This window comes from Octopus bimaculoides, chromosome 1, assembly GCF_001194135.2.
Source record: "Octopus bimaculoides isolate UCB-OBI-ISO-001 chromosome 1, ASM119413v2, whole genome shotgun sequence".
NCBI classification, from domain to species: Eukaryota; Metazoa; Mollusca; class Cephalopoda; order Octopoda; family Octopodidae; genus Octopus; species Octopus bimaculoides.
Genome location: NC_068981.1, coordinates 155058675 through 155079370, shown reverse-complemented (window position 1 = coordinate 155079370; position 20696 = coordinate 155058675). Strand labels below are relative to the sequence as shown.

The following is a 20696-nucleotide window of genomic DNA, read 5'->3' as shown; positions in this document are numbered from 1 at the left end:
ATGTTGGCCAAGAGATCAAACCATTTGTTGTTAATTTTGATCAAAAAAAAATCTTTCACCATAAATTAAAACTTCAGGAAAAAAAAATCTCATTCATCCTGCCAAATGAAAACAGTCTCCCATTTACAGTTTAAAAGCTGTAATCAATAAGACTTCAGATGGTATCCTGCAATTACTTCCATTTTGGACAAGAGAAACATTAGAAATAATATTGTTCCCAATATAATTTCCTGGTTTTTACAGAAGAGATAATTAATCCTGCTTAGAAAATAATGAGTCAATACTAACTGATTACTTTTAGCTGACTGGGGGATGGGGGGTGGCCATTCATAAATTCTTAACACTCGGACTGATAATCAACTATGAGGTGGTGGCGGTGGTGGTCGCGGTGGTAAGAGTGGAAATTTCTTTTCTCTGTGGGAGCATTTTCAGAAAGACTAACAAAAGGATATGGCTGGCAGATTTTTAAGTAGCAGCTAAGAGGGTTATGAAAGAATTATGAGCTTCGACTGTAAATGGTCAGTGATAAAGATATGATGAAAACTCAGAGTAAACTAACAAAAGGTTAATTAACTATATAAAGGAGCTAATTTTGCCTATGTAAAAATACATATGGCATTTTCATAAGCAAAAATAAAAAAAGTTACAGCCTACTGAGAATAAACCATCACACATTGTGTGATACAGAATGGATTGTTTGCAGTCTTATTCACTTAATTACTAATTTACAAACCAGAAACACGCAGCTTCAATAATATAAGGGAATTTTATGCCAAAAGAAACAATAACAGATTTTAACTACACCTGTAATTAAAAGACCTTGACAAAACACTGCCTTTTGCCCTCAATGAAGGGAACAAACCTGTCCTGCAAAATGATTTACATAAAACTTTTCAATAAGAACAAGAAACATATTGTTTCAAACTAAAGGAACTAAACAACTTAATTACTTAATTCACAAACAACCAGAAACATGCAGCTTCAATAATTATAAGGGAATTTTATGCCAGAAGAAACAAATAATAACAAGAGATTTTATTTTAACTACACCTGTAATTAAAAGACCTTGACAAAACACTGCCTTTTGCCCTCATTGAAGGGAACAAACCTGTCCTTAGGAAACCTGCAAAATGATTTACATAGAACAAGAAACACATTGTTTCAAACTAAAGGAACTAAACCAATTTCACAAGATATAAAACTAAACAACAAAATAGTCTACATATATTTATAAGGGGAAGGGAGATGAAGATGAGACTAATATTTGGGCCTTTGGTCAAGTGACTGCAACTAACAATAGTTGTAGCAGAAATTCCAGTTATGAGCTGGAACTGGTAAAGAAAGCTCAAACATCCAAGATGAAAACAACGTTCATCCATTATAGTGTTCTAGGTATTTATTGAATTCAGTAGTAACCCCCACCACCCCCAGATCGCTGATAACCTCCACCTCTGTTATACCCACCACGATTGTATCCACCGCGGAATCCGCCACCACCTCTCCAGTTGTTGGTGAACCCTGTACTCATCCCACCACGGTAATTACTGCCATAGCCACCCCCATATCCTCGGGACCCACCCTCAAAGCTGCCCCCTCGGCTGAAGTTCCGAAATCCTCTCCCACCTCCACCGAACCGAGCAAATTTGTTTGGGGGTCCATTTCTGAAAAAAAAAGAAAAAGCAAGTGAAAAGAGAGACAAAAATGAATGTGAAACAAGAATTCTAGCTGAGTGAAAATCCTTCCACAGTTGCCACATTTACATCTTATTACTGTTTACTAATGAATCAAAGAGAAATTATCTTTTTTAAGTGGAAAATGCTTTTTTTTTGTTTTTCAGTTTTTGATTTCATCAGAAACTGCCTTCTAAAAAACAAACTATTTACAGAGCAATTAGAAAGAATTGTAGGCAGAACATTAAGTATCAGTGGGTTACTCTGTTTTATGGAAATTAGGTCTCTGCTACCTTATACCTCTGGAATCTATATTTCTTTGTGTGTCCTAACTAAAAATAATCAAGATATTTTAACCTTCCGTCTACCAATTTCAGTTGCTTTTTTCCTATTGTTTATATTATTTGATTCTGCTGATTTCTCGTGACTCTTATTTTTTCTAGACTCTCTTTTATTTGTCAAATGGGAAATTTTCCGTATGCTTACAAAAGCTAGAAAATTTCACTTTAATTACTGTATGGGTCTATTGGACCCTCAAATTAAATTCAGACAATATGCTTGTCATCCTAAACAGAATAAAAGCAATATCAAATATTTTCCTAGATACTTATCAGATATAAAATTGCATTCAATTTATTTCCCGAATTTTAGATAAAACAGGAAAAATTATGAAAATATTCTAGTAAATTTATGTGGTATTGCATCACCTTCAATCTGCTAGGTTATAGGGTGATACAATATTTTTATATGATGACACAACTCTTACAATATATTGCATCATCTTTCAGGAGAGTATAAATATGTGGGAGAGTAATATCTGCCTTTGGTCTGCTATCAAGTTTCATATAGTTCAGTTATGATTTCCAATATGCCTAGACGTGAAAACTTGAGTGAAGACCAAATATCGAAAAGGTTACTGGAATTAGATGAAGATGATAGTGAAAGTGATTGTGTGCTGGACAGTTTAGGTTCTGTGTCATCAGCTAATGATGATACAATTATCTGCAAGCCACCCAATTATGAATGAGCAATATGTTTCTGGAGAGAGACAAGAGTTTGGCATTCTAATCCTCTTATTCAAACTTCATCTTGCAATATCGTGCGTCAAGAATGTGGACCATTCTGCTTTAGTAAAAGGTATGTTTTACTATCTTTATATGCCAGAATCTTCTTGAAGTAATTCGTAAATAGACAAATTTTGAAGGTCAGGTTTTTTTACAAAAAAACAAATGGAAAGAAACTGATCCCTCTGAACTAAAGAAATTCATGGGACTGATTTTTCTAATAAGTGTTTATAAATCTAAACATGAAAAGTTATGGAGTCAAGAAGACGGCCGTCCAATATTCAACAAAATTATGAGCCACAATATTTGGATTTCAAATTCGAGCGAGGTCGTTGCCAGCACTGCTGGACTGACTCCTGTGCAAGTGGCACGTAAAAACACCATTTGAGCATGGCCGTTGACAGTACCGCCAGACTGGCCCTCGTGCCGGTGGCACGCAAAAGCAACCACTACACTCTCGAAGTGGTTGGCATTAGGAAGGGCATCCAGCTGTAAAAACTCTGCCAGATCAGATTGGAGTCTGGTGCAGCCATCTGGTTCGCCAGTCCTCAGTCCTCTTATTGTCCCAAGAAAAATTATGTAGTCACACTTATGAGTACAATGCACTCTCATCCTTCAATTGATTCAAAAAGTACTGAAAAGAAACCTGGAGTTATTACATGTTCCAACAAAACAAAAGGAGGAGTAGATACCCTAGATAAGATGGTATGGACTTGCAAAAAGAATGATTCAATGATGGCTTAATGGTTATATTCTACAACATGATTGATATAAGTGCAGTGAATCCTTTCATTGTTGCTAAACAGCTTCACTTGCAAAGTTTCAAGGATAAAAGAAGACAGTACCTAATTCAGTTAGGAAAAGAACTTGCTGGAGTTAATGCTAAACAAGAATATGACAAACAATCTTCTAGTTCTGCTAACGCAGAGAACACACTGAAAGCAAAGACAGATAAAAACTTCTAGTCTATGTTAAGTCTACAGCATTCATTAGCCATGTCCCACAGCCATACAGTAGGAAGATGCAAACAAGTGCCTCTATAAATGCAAATACTTTTGTGATTAAATGGATTTTTGACCTAGACTAAAGCTGGCTTAGACAAAAGGATCAGTGTGTGCCTGGTTAGTGCAGATATCTATTTCATCTTCACCATGGCCAGGTAGCAATAAAAGTAGCTCCAAGGTACCTTGCTGCAATTTACCTATTATACAACAGCTGTATAGAATACTTAATACCCATGTCAGCACTAGATAGTTTATATATTTCGATGACTGGCACCCGTGCCAGTGAAGCACTAACAGCACCATCCATGCGAGATCACTGCCAGACCAGCGGTCTGGCTTCCGTGCCGGTGGCACGTAAAAAGCACCATTTGAGTGTGATCGTTACCAGCATCGCCTTACTGGCACTTGTGCTGGTAGCATGTGAAGAAAACACCATTTGAGCGTGGCCGTTGCCAGTACCGCCAGACTGGCCATCGTGCCGCTGGCATGTAAAAGCACCCACTACACTCTCGGAGTGGTTGGCATTAGAAAGGGCATCCAGCTGTAGAAACTCTGCCAGATTAGATTGGAGCCTGGTGCAGCCATCTGGTTCGCCAGTCCTCAGTTAAATCGTCCAACCCATGCTATCATGGAAAGCAGATGTTAAACGATGATGATGATGATGTGGCAGCTCTGAAAGACCTGGGAGTACCTAGTTTGTTATGTGAAAGTTACACAAGACAGGAGCAGTAAATAGAGCAATTTTGATGGGTAGGTTATATTATGGCCATCCCCAGCATGCTCATAAATGAGGCAAAAAAAAAAAAGGCACTTGCCATTTGATTTGAGATCTTCTAATCCAGAAGTTAATACTTAAGTGATATACGGCATCAAAATTGGTGGCACTCAAGCTACCACAATTGAATCAAAGTACCATGTAATATTTTAACAAAGCTGTGCTGACAGCTTAATAAGTAAAATATCAGAAACTGATAAACTAATATTACATAGATATTAATATTACTAAATCTGAACCTGGAATGAGAAGATCTACAGGGAACAGCAAAATTTCTAACGGAGTTTAATAATTTTTGAATAACAAATAAATAATGAACAAAGGGGAGATAAAGACTGCCGGATGGAGAAAATCCTTACTTTTGCATTGCTAAACATATTTAACACTTTCAAAATAACTTAGAAAGAGGATGAACTAAACTAAAATCTTCAAAGCAGAGGGGATAGGAATAATCTTCCAACAAAATATTTAAAAAAAGTAAATATCAAAGCAAAAGATTTGAAGAAAACGACAACTAAGACAAAGATCTAAATAATTACTTGAATACTAATGAAAATGTTAGAGAGCACCTGTTGCAGTGCTTTTAATCCTTTCATTACCAAACAGTCTCTCATTATAAGATAAGATAAAGCACTCAAATTTCTCTTCATATTTAAATCAAAATTATGATGTAATCACTTGCTGTACATCACCCAACATCTTTAACTCATTCAGATCAGTGTCAAATATAGTGCTTATTTTTCACATTGTTTTTAATTAATCATGCATTATCTCATAGCTTCGAGATGCTGATGATGTTATTGTTTATTTTTAGAACGATATTGTAGGGCAAGTGTGAGAGAACCAGTTTAAATGCTAATGAACAAATATTTTAGCTATTTGTTTGCCTATTTCTATAAATTTATACATTCAGTAAAAATTATATAAACTTCAGATTTAGTAATACTGACTGAATAATTTTTGAATACAGCAAATGAAAAATGCCACCAAGTATAAATAAGATTTTTTTTCAATATCTAATGGTGTAAACAATATTGGACAGTGATAGTGAAAGTGATATTCCTAGAAAGTGAATTCAGATGAAAATTTTAAGAAAGCTACCAGACCCATTCACTCATTTTCATGACTCGAAATTCACTGCCTTGTTTACCCTTTTTCAAGTGGCAGAGAAACTAATAACTATGCAAAAATGTAAACAAATGGGGGGAAAAAAAAAAACAAGGATAAACTAAATGAAATTTGAACATTTTTACTCTAAACGTATTAATGGACATTTAGTAACCAAGAGGTCAATATGATCAAGTATACAATGTCTACTTAAATAATAGGGGAATATTAATCATCTACATGTTACTCACTCGGTCTGGTCAGCAAGTCCAAAGCGACCAGCATTTGGTTGAGATAAAAATCTCACAGCACTCATCAGCGAAGACTCTTGGGGTCCTGGCTGGTTAATTACAGCTGGGTTCTGGGTGGCTCGCACTATTAGGGCTTCCATGGCCGGACGGAGAGCGACAATTTTGGCAGCAATATTAGGGTTCATTTTTAAATTAATCCTGAAATCATAAAAATGAAGAATTATATACTATACAGTATAAAACCGGAGACTTTTTAAAAAATAAATAAATAAATAAAATGAAAAAAATTATCTTAAACACACATTTTTACATCTATCCAGGTCTTCCTTGTCTGCCTCTTCCATTGTCTCTTTCCACTGAGATATCATAGGACATTTTTACTCATATATTATACTTCATCTGCATCATAAGCCCATAACAATGTAGTCATTGTTTTCTTATGCCACAACCTAATAGATAGTTTATTTCACAGCTCATCTGTACCACATCATTCATGCAAACTAAAATTATACATCCAGAGAAGCATGCTAGACTCATTCAGCCTTCACACTTCCTCTGCAGTCAGTGCTGCCTCACTAGCATGCAGCACTGCACTTATACAGAAGCAATATACAATCTACCTTTCACTCAAAAGAAGAATCCTCTTGTTGTCAGCAGAGACAACTCTCTGAACCATAACTTCCATATTCTGGCTACTATACTTTCAGAGTTCCTGCCCCCACTGCTGTTCAGGTTGCATAAGTAACAGAAACTGCCTTCTAATTTCCTTTGAAGGACTGAAAGGATATTTTGCTATTGCACTGACTACTAATTACATGGTTTTAATTTAGCATCAGCCTCCCTGTGATCCTAAAAGACCTTTTGTACACCATATTGTATTCATAGTATGGAGTCCTTACCTACTCTTTTTCTACGTATCAAGCAAAATCATTTCTCTGATGATAAGTGTCATGTCTTTACATACCAAATCTTTGACCTTTGCCCAGTTTATCCCGAGATTTCTCAAGTCTAAGTTTTGCTTCCATGCCTGGAATTTCTTCTTTAACCGACTCTGATATAAGGACTAGGTCATAAGCATATTAGAGTTAAAATAATTACAATGCAGGAGAGAGAGAGAGAGAGAGAGAGAGAGAGCAAAAAGAATGCCCCTTACCATTCATCAAGAATAACCAAATCTTCATGAAATGTCACAGAACGAGAAGCAAAGAGCAGTAACTGGATGGGTGATACCATTGTCATTTGTTTGCAAGACACAGCACGAGTACGTATCTATCGATCACAAAGAAATGCAGAAAAAATACATTAGCAATCTCTAAAAAGTTTAAGCCAATTCTTACAGGATTTGAGCTTATAATGTTATCTTAGTGGCTATCTCACATGAAATTGTTGATATGAAAGGCACATAACTAATCCACTTAAAACCTAGGAGGAATGGAGATGAATTTTAAAAAAAGATTTGAAAGTAAATTATTTATCTGGGTCATAGCTCTGCCATTTTGTAATTAGTAAGTGACATCATAATAACTGTCATAACAATATTAATACAAAAGAAAACAAAAAAAACTCAGAAGCTCAATTTCAGAAAATTGTTTTAGAATTACCTTTTCCCCAAATATGAAATACGGAGAAGGAAAATGAATTTCAAAATTACTGCAGTTCACTGATGATTTATGAACTAAGGCATGCTTGCTTTCAGTAGTGAGTACTTTACGCTTTTCTTTATGATAGCAAACATTGGGATAAAGACCCATACATAAGAGCGTTGTCACCTGCAACACAAAAAGGAAGGTTAATCAATACATGTTGAGTTCCTTTTTAGTTAATAAACAAATGTCAGCGTTCATCTAAACTTTTCATTCTTTAATACATAGTATATCTCTTAGAGCTCCCCTGCTTTCTCTCCACACAGACACACACACATTAGATTGGTATATACTTGCAAAAATAATGAAGGCACTAAGACTCTTGTCTCTTGCTTAACAAGCTAACATGCAACTATCTACAAGCATAACTCAAAAACAACCTTAGCTCACTTGCATAGTACCATGCGTTCGCAAACTGCTTTAGGTGCCTATATTGCCATGAGCGAACATAGATACCTTCTCCTCTTGAACGATTACAGGACATGACCACAAGAGAGAAAATTAATTGCACCAACACTTGGTTGATATCCATTTTTGTCAAGAACACTAGAGCAGTGTAAAATTAAGTGCCATGATACCTGGTCCACAAATCAGGCCCTTAACTTTAAAATTGTGAACCCAACATCCAAATAGATTGTTTGTATTTGAATTTATAACACACACACGCAATATTTGTGAATTTAAAAACGCCAGAAGCAAGATACAAGTTTTATTCTACAAATGAATTGGTTATAAGAACTGCTTTCAGCTGTAAAATCAATAACAAAAACTATTTGACACAAAAATAGAAAAATGTAAAAAGGCACCAACCCACAAAATATTGTACTTCTTGATTTACATAGTAAAGAATTTGACTGAATTAAGATTTGAAAGGTTTATGATTTCATAACATTTCAGATTAAGAAAGCATATAAGCATATTTCTAACTCGTACCTATGTTAATAAATAAAACGCATAAAAGTGAGAAATTTACAATCTTTGCAATAGAAGCAAGTTCCTGACAAATTCAAACTGATCTATTACTTACAATATCTAAATTACCATCGGGTCCAGTGTAATTGTATACTTTGGGCAACATACATTCTTCTGGGAAACCAGTATTGGTAAGAATATCTCTTAACTGATTCTACAAATGTAAAGGAAGAAAAAATATATACAAAAACGTTTTAGTAATCAGAAACATAATAATACTCAATGGCACTTTAAAGTATTGGTTAGACTAGTCCCCACCCCTTTTTTTTTTCAGTCAGTAAGAAGCAGACTGTATGAAGCATATACAACAATTCAAATGTTGCATGGTAGCAGCAACATTGTACAGCAGATCTATAAAAGTTGGAGTGAAATGAGGTGTGTACGATTTGATGCATGTACAATTATTAGCTGAGAGAGTTGAGAAGATAACAACTGATGTATGCAGGGTAAGATAACTGTGGTAAAGCTAGGGAAAACAAGAAAAAGTCCGATCTGAAAACTTTTGAAAAGACAAAAGGATTACAATGACTGACAGTAAACATTAAACTTAAGATGATATTTTGGGGAAAAAAAGCAGATATTAATGATGATGACAATTTCAATATCCAATTAAAAATATGGCTAAATTCAAGTACTCAAAAAGCCATCCAAATTCAAACACATTGCTACAAATACTTTTTTGACAAGAATAAGGGTAATTTCATAATATATATAAATGTACATAAATATAACTGATTACCTTTGCTTCACATGTCATTCGCAACGTTGGCATTGAAAGAGATTTATTGTCACAAAAGCAAGCTTCACTATCTTCACCAGCCATACTGAAATAAAAGCATATATTTTGGGTGAGAAAATAATTCAGAAAACTAGGTATAAAATGGTAGAATTAAATGGAAATGAATATGAGTACACACCGAGCATCTTCCCAAAGTTGAAATGCATTCAATAAGGCTACATGATCACTGCATCTTGTACCAGCCAGATTTTTATGTATCCAGCCAAGGCGCTTCCGGTCATGTGTTATAAATGGTTCTGGAAACGTAGTGCTAGCAGCAACTGTACACACAGCATCTCCACAGCTGTATAAAGATATATTTGAATCATAGAAGGGAAATAGAGAAACAAGAATCAAACTGCTGAAAGCAACTTTAAAATTAGAGGAAGAGAAATGCATATGGCCTACTTACAGTCTTGCATTTAGTTATACAAGAAGTAAAAAAAAAAAAAGTCATTGTCACAAATGAGGTGGATGTGAGACAAAAGGTGAATGATGTAGAATTGAACTTAAACATGGGTTTATCATAGCTATTTCTATGGTATATGCATATAAGGAAATAACTCTTACTCTGACATATAAGCAGTATTCTAAAATGGTAGTTTGTATAAGGTTAGCTGTTATTTAGGGTTGATGAATATTTTCATATTTACATTGATTCTCAGTTGTTTGATACTTAATTACAATTAAAAGGTTCTGATTCACCATTTGACAGCATGTCATAATAGACATTTAGTTAAATCTAAAGTAAACCACTCTATTAACATAACTTTTCCATTCATACAAAAACAATGTTCATTTCAAGTAACCTGTAACTAAATTTATGAATTAGTCTCAAGTTACTTCTGGTAATACTGGAAAATAAGATGCTCAAGAATGGTTATAAATCTGGTTAGTAACTAAAAAAAGAAAATATAGCAAACAATATTGGGACATGAGAAAACTGCAACTTACTAAAACAGGCAACCATAAATCATCATTTTTCCTAAGCGAGGTTCAATAGGAAGTCTGGCAAGAATACGGCCCAAAGGAGTTAATTCATCATTAGAATCAAGAGCACGCATTTCTAGAAAGAAAAATAAGATTTTCAATATATTTTATTTACACTGCAAACAAGAGATAAAATTAGATTAGCCAAGAATTTTAAGATATGTAAATCCTCACCTTTTAATAGGGCTTCAGCTTCAATAACAGCATCAATAGGAGGTGGCTCAACAGCTTTGGCCAAAAATAGACCAATAGACCCGAGCCTTAGCAGTTTGATAGCCAATGCTAATTCATGAAGTGGTGTGCGGAATATTTCAGGTGTTGTATGTTGTTCTAGCCTGAAAATAAACAGCACTGATTTTAACTAATCATCAAAACTACATTGAAATCAAAATTAAGAAAATACAATATCTCTGCCTTATCTCAATCATAACATTAATTTCTATCATAGACACAAATTTTGAGAAAGCTAAACACCAAAAGCATCCAATATACATTTCTTTAAATAGTATGTAAACAAATTCTCAAAGTAAAGTTACATTTTACTATGCCTTGTTTAATGAGTATTATGCTTAAAGATTAAAGAATTACTAACAAATTATGTTCATATCACTAACATTGTTATAGCTTACTGATTTATTACAATATATTTTGTCTTTTTAATTTACTGAATGGAATTTTATGAAGGAAGTATACAAAGCACTATCACTCACCTTTCATACCTGGCTCTGCTACAAAGATGAAAGCAGAATCCAGGCCGAACACGTCCAGCACGCCCACGACGTTGTTCCAAGTTAGTTTTGGAAGCCCATAAAGTAGCATAATTAGTCATGTTGTTGTGTGAAGTGAAGAGTTTCATTTTAGCTCTGAAATATACCAATAAAACCACATTGTAGAATGTTAACTAAGAAATGCAGACATTACAATAATAGTAACAAAGACTTGGGATAATTTTAAACTTACTTGCAACAGTCAATGACATAGACGACATCATTGATGGTCACACTGGTCTCAGCAATATTGGTTGAGAGAATAATCTAAAAAACAAAGGGTTACCATTTTGTTAGAAATGCAACTAAATAGTAACTAATGTAAATCACAGACTTTAGTGTTGTCAAAAAAAAATTTAAAAAACAAATAAATATCTCGATTTTGATTCTTATTTCCAAAATGATACATTATCAGAAAGATTTGAGTCTTTTGAGGAATTTATATGGAATAATTATATGAAATGTGAACAAGTAGTATAAGAAATGACAAGGAAAATTAGACGACGATTGCGCTGGTATGGACATGTGGTGAGAATGGAGGAGGATAGCTGCGTGAAAAAGTGCCACACCCTAACAGTTGAGGGAACCCGTGGAAGAGGTAGGCCCAGGAAGACCTGGGCTGAGGTGGTGAGGCAAGACCTTCGTACATTGGGCCTCACCGAGGCGATGACTACGGACCGAGACCTTTGGAAATGGGCTGTGCGTGAGAAGACCCGGCAAGCCAAGTAAGATCGTTGCCAGTGCCCCTGGACTGGCTTGTGCGGGTGGCACATAAAAGACACCATTTCGAGCGTGGCCGTTTTCGTGCGGGTGACACGTAAAAGCACCCACTACACTCTCTGAGTGGTTGGCGTTAGGAAGGGCATCCAGCTGTAGAAACTCTGCCAAATCGGACTGGAGCCTGGTGTTGCCATCCGGTTTCACCAGTCCTCAGTCAAATCGTCCAACCCATGCTAGCATGGAAAGCGGACGTTAAACGATGATGATGATGATAGTGAAAGAAAAAAGCGGGTATTATTTCAATTATTAATTTATTACTCTAAAAATCATAGTCAGTACAAGGTAAACTTACCTTCGTAATACCAGGTGGCACGCTTTCAAATACTTTCTTTTGGTCTTCTCGAGGTATTTGTGAATGTAAAGGAAGAATTCGATACCTAGAAGAGCCTGAAAATGTAATATTTTATAATGGGATTTAGAATATCATTACACTCACTGGTAAGAAAATCAGAACTTAAAATTTTTTTTACAGAAGTTCAAAAAGGTTATTGAAAGTAATATTTTATGTAGATGTGCTTGTATTAGCTACTGTCCAAAAACTACAAAAAAAAAAGGAAGAAACAAAAGTGCTAACTTAAGACAATCAAACTTACCAAACTCAGCCGACATCTCCAGGTGTTTCTGTAGAGCAAAGATGAGATTCCAGCCAGGTAAGAAAATTAAGACAGCACCGGGAATATTCAGACTTTTGATGTATTGTAGTAATGCCTGACAAGAAACAAGATGTAATGTTACAAGAATACAGGATTTTTTAATCATTCTAATATTCAACATTGACTACTATTACTAACAATGCTTGAAATCTTATCCTATTGCATTAAAAATAGAACTTACTTCAATTAATTCAAATGACATTTCTTTCTCATTTAACATAGCCATTGCTCTTCGAGTGGCTTCTGAGTAGTCACCAGATATCAGCAAATTGCAATTTTCCTGTAAAATAAAGAGTCGAAATATACTAAATTGTCTTCTAAGGAAAATAGGTAAAGAAATATACTAACAGTAAAAATGTAAAGAAAAAGCTACAAAAATTATTTTTATTTATATCCTCATACATGTTGTACTTAATAAATATGGAGCTTTCTAATCAGTTTGAATAAACTTCAGAGGTTGAACATAATACACAGAAGTATTGCTCCAATTGAAAATGATTGATGGAAAAATATATATATATTAATACAAATTCTGGTACTATTTGAGAATCATAAGATTACCTCTTTGTCACCATCTTCTCCATCCTCATCTTTCTCTTTCTTTTTCTTTCTATCTGATGGTGGTGGCACGAAATTAGTCATTTGAATACAATCCTCTAAGAAATAATCTATGAAAAACCAAGAAAAAAATTCCTTAGTAATTATACATTGATTTTAAAATACATAAACATAAATTTTTTGTTCCATCTATAATACAGAAGGAAACTACTGATAATAAATACGACTAACCTTGAACTGGAAAAACTCGGCCATAAACTTCTACCACTCTACAATTGCCGAAGTATTCACAGAACAGAGTTACATCTACAGTAGCAGACATAAGTACAACACGCAGTTCACTATAAGTTGCTAACATATCCCGGAGTAACACCAACAAGAAGTCAGTCTAAAATTTAATAGAAGGAAAAAAAAAAAAATAAAAGAAGTATGAGCATAAGATGAATTCATAAAACCAGCTGCATTTATGTTGTCTGAATATTCATGCAATCTGACCAGTTGGAAAACAACCTCAATGATAGTGGTAGGAAGAGTATTAGAAAAGAGACAAAACAAACTATGTAATTACTGTAACTTACATTTATGTCTCTTTCATGGATTTCATCAACAATTACATGAGAAACACCACGCAAGCCATTCTCTAATCGTCGTAATAATGTTCCTGAAATCAAAGATACAATAGTGATACATCAATTTAATACAGAACAAATTAAACATAGATCTGAGAAGATTACATTATGAACAGAATAAGACAGAGCATTTTGTTCATTAAAAAAAAACGTAAATAGTAAAGAACTTTCTGGAGGTACATACCTAATGTACAATAGAGAATAGCTGCATAGGGCCGAGGTAGAACACTTTCAAATCTGACACTGTAGCCAGTACTCAGCCCCAAGTTCTCATTCCTTTCCATAGCGACCCTTTCGGCGATGGATACGGCACTGATTCTTCTAGGCTGGATGAAGACAATAGCTTAGTAAAGACACTGTGAGTCAGTCAACTACAATATGACCCCTATATATAATGATACCATATTACAGAACAGAATCTGAGATTGAAGACTAACTGAAATATTTTAGTGACTAATTATTTACAAGCAGTATTTCTCAATGCTGTAATTTACAACAGATATTACTAATACATACTGAACAATCCACAAATACACTCATTTGTTAAATCAATAATGGAAAGATGTTTTTTTTCAGAGATTAATGGGAACCTAATATGAATGAATGTATCAGTTGACTACAGGCTTAATATTCTGTGTTAAGGGAAGTGGCATATTCAAAGTGATGGAATTAATTAGTCATAAAAGTTGGAATTCAGGATGTGTGTTTTTTTTGTTGTTATTTTCTTTAATGCATTTGAAGTATTATGAAAATTTAGGAATAATTTGCAAAAACAACAGTGGAATTTTTGCTATCTTGTAGCACAGGTTAAGTGTTGAACCTTGCAAGTCATTAAATTGTAGCAATTAAGAAAAGAAAAATACAGTAAAAATTATTAAAAACTCATAACTTTATACTTTAAGCTAAATGTTTAAAAATAGTTGCTGTTAAGATGACTTAAACTAAAAGTAAGAGAGACACTGAAATATTAACTAATATGTACAAATTCAGACTATCACAGATTAACTTGTACACAGGCAAAGAGTGACCCTTATTAAACTAACAATGCACCTAACAGAAAACAGTCAAAGATAAGTGTTGATGTTCACAAATGAATAGAATAATTTATTTTTTCTTTCTCTCTCTCTCTTTTTTTTTTGCTTTTAAATGTCTAACTAATAATTTTTGCTATTACATGGCAAACTAACTTTTAAGTATTTTAAGAGTTTTACCTGAGTCACAATTATATTACAGTCAGCACCCTTGCCTTCTGCAACCATGCCGTCCAAAATAAACTGAGGGACCTAAAAATAGAAAGATTTAAACCAACATCAGATTTAAAAGCTTCAATCATTATAGTCAAGCAGCATAAAAAGAAAAGAAAAAATATGTAAACTGTTTTCAGCCACAAAGTTATCAATCATGTAAAATGTGCATTTTATGAGTGATACATCTTCACTGGGAAATTTTATAATTTTATGCAGGAGCAAGGCCTCAGTGGTAATTGAGCTCTTCAACATGATTTTAGGAGTTGTGCAGTTTCCAAGTTAGAGACCAACTGAGGTACAAATTCAGCTCTGTGACTGTAAACTCAATGCTCAGGAATCAAAATTGTGTGAAAACACTTATATGTAATCAACTTAACTGTATTCAACTTTCCTTTGTACGTGAATGTGATATGACAACAGGTAAAAATTACCAAAAAAAAAAAAAAAAAAAAAAAATCATTCACAATGTACACCAATCATCATTATACCATATCAGTAAATTTTGTCTGAATACATGCAACAGTTATATTTTTATGATTTTTATACTCAACTAACTGCATTTCATTAAAATCTCTAGTTCCTAACAGGATTGGGAGATTAATATAGAGAAAAAACAACAGGATTTTCACAGTTAACCCTTTTGATACAAGCCTGGCTGTAGCCGGCTAAAAAACATTTTGGTTCATAAGACCAACCCGGCCATAACCAGCCGTGAGTACCCAAGAGTTATTTAAATGTAAATTTGAACACAAATCTTGTTAGTATATTCGTGAGAAACGTGATTTCACTTTGTAAATACTTGAGCTATTGTATCCAACATTGTTTGGCGCGATATTTGAACTCGGTGAATTTTGAAAGATTTTTTGCCACATTTTTACGGTGCTGATTTTTTAAAACTTTGAAGATGAAGAGGAGTTTCATGCTATCAAGCAGTGATTCCAAATTTGAAGGCTTTTCAATGGAAGATATGGAGATATCGAGAAAAAGAATGAATGAGGTACAAAAGCACATGGTGAACGAAAATGAATCGTATATTTGTGTATCGGAGTCCAAAAGCAGCAATTCTGAAGAAACTGAAAGCAGCGATAGCGAGGACGATTTTACACCAGAATGGAGTAAAAACTTTAAAAATGTTTTTATTAACAATTTTTCTGAGGAGACAGGGTCTACTTATAGTCTTTCTCAAGAAGCGAAACCATTAGACATTTCCTTCTTATTTTTTCCAGCATACTTGTTTGAAGTGATCACTGAAGAAACAAACCGTTACGCAGAATGTAAGGAAGCTGGAAAAAAAGATAGCTTGTGGTTTCCCACAAGAAATACGGGCATTTTTTTACCATAAATATTTTTATGGGTTATTAGACAGTTACCCAGGATTACAAATTACTGGAACAATCAGGAACCTTTTGGCAATCAGTATGTTTCCAGTATTATGATCTGAATATGATTTGTGAAACTGAACCAGTATCGACATGTGAGGGATACTAGCAGTGCCACAATACATGGAGAACCAAACTTTGATCTCTTATTTAAAATAAGACCCCTCATCGACTGCTTTCAAAATGCATATAAAATATTTTACAACCCTGAGAGATACTTACCTGTTGATGAGGGCATGGTGGAGTATAAAGGAAGGGTACGCTTCTGATAGTATATGCCAGGAAAGCATATGTTGATAAGTAAAAAAGTTACAGTTGTTTAATGAAACTAGTCTAAATTCATGATTATTTTAGAATTTAATTGAAACTCATGAAGGGTGTATTTTGGTCAGAAATATAGTAACGAAAAGGTTAAGGTAATAAAAATTTAGATTTACATATGAAATTTTCAAATATTCATTGTCTGACCCATTCAAAAGCCTTTCAGCCACAACCTTATTTTTTTTTATTTTTTAAGACACAATATCTAAAAAGACTATCATTCATCTTTCAGTATCTATCTTTTAAGTTTGACTTGTGATTTAATCATGTGAGCAATAGGAGCACTTAAACCTGCATATTTACTTTTACTCGCACATTTTGCAAGTAATTTTTTAATTTCTTTCACAAATAAAACAACAAAGTCAATTACCTGTGTTGTTTTACCGCATCCAGTTTCTCCTCTTATGAGAACAACCGGGGAAGTTTTGATAACGTGTACAATATGATCTCTAGATTGATTGATAGGTAACTTGCTTCGATCATGGAGCATCTGAAAACAGAAAAAATTCAATGAAAGATGTTTAAAATAAAAAAAAAAGAAAATATCATAATGGTATATTGACATTTAATTTTAGTCATACTGGAATAGATCATCCATGCTTCATTCAACAAACACCTGCTAAAATAATAATTTTCTAATTCTTTCCTCATGCTGGATACTACTGTTACAATATGGAAAAAATATTCACATGTATTACTCTCACAAGGAAATATGAAGAGTATGGAAAATATGATAGTAAAATTAAAATGCTACACTAACACAAGTTCATTGGTTTTGATTCTGCTTAAATTGATTCATGGCAACATGAACCAAAAAAGGTATCATTGCTCAAAATAACTGAACTAAAACTTAATTCAAAGAAAATGTATCTACTATTAATATTTTCAAAATAAATATTATTTAACATACAACTTTATTGCCAAAATTATTAGCAATAAAGATATAGACGGTCTCAGACATAAAAATATAGTAACATATACAATTAAGCAATGAGGACTTACAGCCTGAAGATCTCTATCATTGGCTCTCTGTTCTTCTAGTGACCGGTACACATCCTGACTGATTTGTTCCATTGAGGCCTAAATAACAATAATAATCACAGAAAATAAATAATAATAATTAATTCTAACTGATGCAAAGTCATATGAATAGACAGGAGGAGTTAATTAAATCTGCCCCTAAAAATTGACAGGTACTTTTATTGACTCCAGTTTGACGAAAAGAAAGGCAATTTTTGGAAGGATCTATTGTTTCAACATACTTTTTTTTTATATTAATGGTAATAAGTAAACTTTTATCGGTGAAAAAAAAGTTTAGTGTTTTACATTACCTATTATAGAAAATTGGAATGTGAAGTCAATACAGAAAGCATCTGAACATAGAATTAGGAAGCAGTCCATTTCATCTATATAACCAACCAATAACTTTCAAGCCTTAGTCCTAGATACTCATAAAATGACAGGATGATCTCAACTGGATTCACCTGATCAGAGTTAGCTTGACAGTAAACAACATCCAAGAGGCAGTTAATACTGCATCACTATATTATACATTTTTAGGTTATATTTTAATTCTTTACAACCAATTTTACAAATGCATCTTTTTGGATTTACAATTACATAAAGATCAAACCCTTCGTTGAAAAACCTGCTCAGGCAAAGCAGTTCCTTTTATGTATATATAATAGTTAAAAAAAAAACAGAGACATGCCAGTAAAGAGGTTATTTCCACAAGAACAAGAAGTCCAAGAATTCCACGCACTACATTCAGCTTTCTGCCATTCCTTTCATATCATAACTTATATTCTTTTATTTTGGAGACACATGGCACTCTCTTGCACACACAATAAAATGTTTTACTCACATGCGCCAAAGGACCTTCATCGATGTTACAATTTGTCCAAGGGTTCCAGTTGGGTTGTGGTGGACACCAAGAAACCACACCTGGCTGAGGACGTTTAGGTGCAGGAACAAATTCATCCAGTTGAGTATGAGTTACTAGTGAGAATGGCTCCGGGGAAAGTTCAGCAGGCTTTAAAATGTAGATAGAAATTAAATAGTTAATGAGAAAATGTTATATAAAAGGCATCAAGTTAAAACACCGTAAATTTATTACTTAATAATAAATAAACAACTTACTACTTGAATAGGCTCGATATTCCATGCATGCAAAGCTTCATCCAGACTAGTTTCCAATTCAGGACTAATGGAAACTTCAAATGGTGGTATCTGTAAATGATATGAAGTAAAAGCACACTTGGTTCAAATACCTGTATTATTATCATTAAATTCTCAACCACACAATATACACACAGAACTAGTAGATTATAACACAATTAACATTTTAAGTTCATTTTTACTATACTTGCATGAGCTGGATAGGCCCTTAACATGGTATCCCATCACTTGTCACATTCCTTTGCCATCACCTTTGTATGATTGAGTATCCGGATATCAACCTCTACCACTTCTGTCCCCGTCTTCCTCTCCCACACATCTCCTGGTACTTATTCACCCACGTGAATAATTCATTACACATTACCTCTATATAATAGTGTAACCATCTCATTTGCACACTACAACTGATTACTTTTATACCCAGTTTTTTTATCAGTTCATGTCATACACAGACATTCTATATCCAGCAGATCATGTTCGCTTCATTCCTCTCCAACCTATGCACATTCCCTGCTTAGAGTTTCAATGTCTCACTACCATGCATTATCACTGTTTATACACAAGCATCATACAACTCCAATGAACACAGCCTGTGTCACAACACTGGACTATTTTGATATTCAGAAGTGCCAGCATCTCTTAACTAGAACTCATTGCTTTTTGCCTTCTTAAAACCAACATTACTGCTTTTCCTACGAGGATTTTAGAATCACTTTACTGTGGCACGGGTGCCAGTGATCGAAATTGGTTATATATATATATATATATATATGAGAAACTGGTCAGCATTCATTGACAAAATAAGTACAGATATCTTAAGCCTGTAGTCCATCATTCAATTCTCTATGTCATTCCCACCATTATTTTTTTTTTCCAACTGTGAGCTTGTACAACACCATGGGACTCCCATTTCTTCCACAAACAACATTCAAATTCAAACAATTTCACTTGACCTGCCCCTACTTGAATTAGTAAACATCTACACATGCATTTCAAATCCTTCCCTTTTTTTTACCACCATCCCACAGTGCATTGCTTTGTTTACACCCAATGATAAAAATATTTACAAATAGTTTTGAGTGTAATGATTACTTTATAAAAACATGAAATAAAGGTATTTTATCAAGACTTAAAGCATTCTGTTGGCTCTCTGTGACAATGCACAACAGTGTATGTTGGGTTTGCAAGCAATAACGACATTGAAAGAGACAATTATAAGTAATCACTCGCACCATCTTGAAATTTTTCCCATAGATGTTCTATGATGCAAGAACCAAAAGAATATGTGATACATAATATATAGGTACTGTTCACACACCAGTGGTACAACTACAACTCTCCACATAATTATTCCAAAATGCACTCAAGGAAAGGCTTTACTATAGTGATAAAATTCCTTAAGAACATACCTTATCAGCATCTTTCTTTTTCTTCAAACCGGTGTAAGCTTCAATAACATTCATGTGATAGAGTTGGCGTACCAAAGACAAAGCACATGATTTGGAAGCCACTTGTTTATTTGAACCATGCTCTCGTGATGATACATCTAACATGAGAGAGAGAGAAAGAAAATCAAATGAAAGTTATGAAGTAGTTATAAATAATCATACATGAGAATGGTTTTCTTTTTGTATCAAATGGTCATTAAAGATTTTAGCTGCTTAGACATTTTGGAAAAAAATTGTATAGTGTTGTTACATTTTGAGTCAGTCTATAAAACATAAGAATATATAACATTAATAAAAGAAACATTTTTAATTCTTTTAAAATACTTACGCTTCCCAATAGATTTGACATAGATTTTCATCTCGGCAATGAAGCTCCTACAAAAGAACAATAAAATAATGTTAATAACAAAAGAAAAAGATCTATCCAAGATCCAAATTTAATATAACAAGAACAATGAAAGCAAGAATGCATGAATATATAT

The 20696-nt window shown here is 33.8% G+C and overlaps 1 protein-coding gene across 3 annotated transcripts in view; it reads right to left on the bottom strand.

Moving 5' to 3' along the window:
- Position 1: 1 nt before the first annotated feature.
- Positions 2-20696, bottom strand: part of LOC106868436 (ATP-dependent RNA helicase A) — a 57741-nt gene continuing 37046 nt past the window's right edge. For all 3 annotated transcript variants that reach the window (XM_014913702.2, XM_014913703.2, XM_014913704.2), the window contains 25 exons: positions 20543-20589; positions 20176-20312; positions 18728-18817; positions 18453-18620; positions 17591-17668; positions 16959-17078; positions 14853-14924; positions 13826-13967; positions 13591-13673; positions 13244-13400; positions 13016-13122; positions 12636-12734; positions 12395-12509; positions 12094-12188; positions 11215-11288; positions 10965-11117; positions 10429-10589; positions 10219-10330; positions 9404-9568; positions 9226-9310; positions 8542-8640; positions 7473-7640; positions 7025-7140; positions 5872-6069; positions 2-1661 (listed from right to left, as the gene is read on the bottom strand). In XM_014913702.2, the coding sequence (XP_014769188.1) occupies positions 1406-1661; positions 5872-6069; positions 7025-7140; positions 7473-7640; positions 8542-8640; positions 9226-9310; positions 9404-9568; positions 10219-10330; positions 10429-10589; positions 10965-11117; positions 11215-11288; positions 12094-12188; positions 12395-12509; positions 12636-12734; positions 13016-13122; positions 13244-13400; positions 13591-13673; positions 13826-13967; positions 14853-14924; positions 16959-17078; positions 17591-17668; positions 18453-18620; positions 18728-18817; positions 20176-20312; positions 20543-20589 (3097 nt within the window). In that variant the 3' untranslated portion in view covers positions 2-1405. The remainder of the gene's footprint in view (positions 1662-5871; positions 6070-7024; positions 7141-7472; positions 7641-8541; positions 8641-9225; positions 9311-9403; positions 9569-10218; positions 10331-10428; positions 10590-10964; positions 11118-11214; positions 11289-12093; positions 12189-12394; positions 12510-12635; positions 12735-13015; positions 13123-13243; positions 13401-13590; positions 13674-13825; positions 13968-14852; positions 14925-16958; positions 17079-17590; positions 17669-18452; positions 18621-18727; positions 18818-20175; positions 20313-20542; positions 20590-20696) is intronic.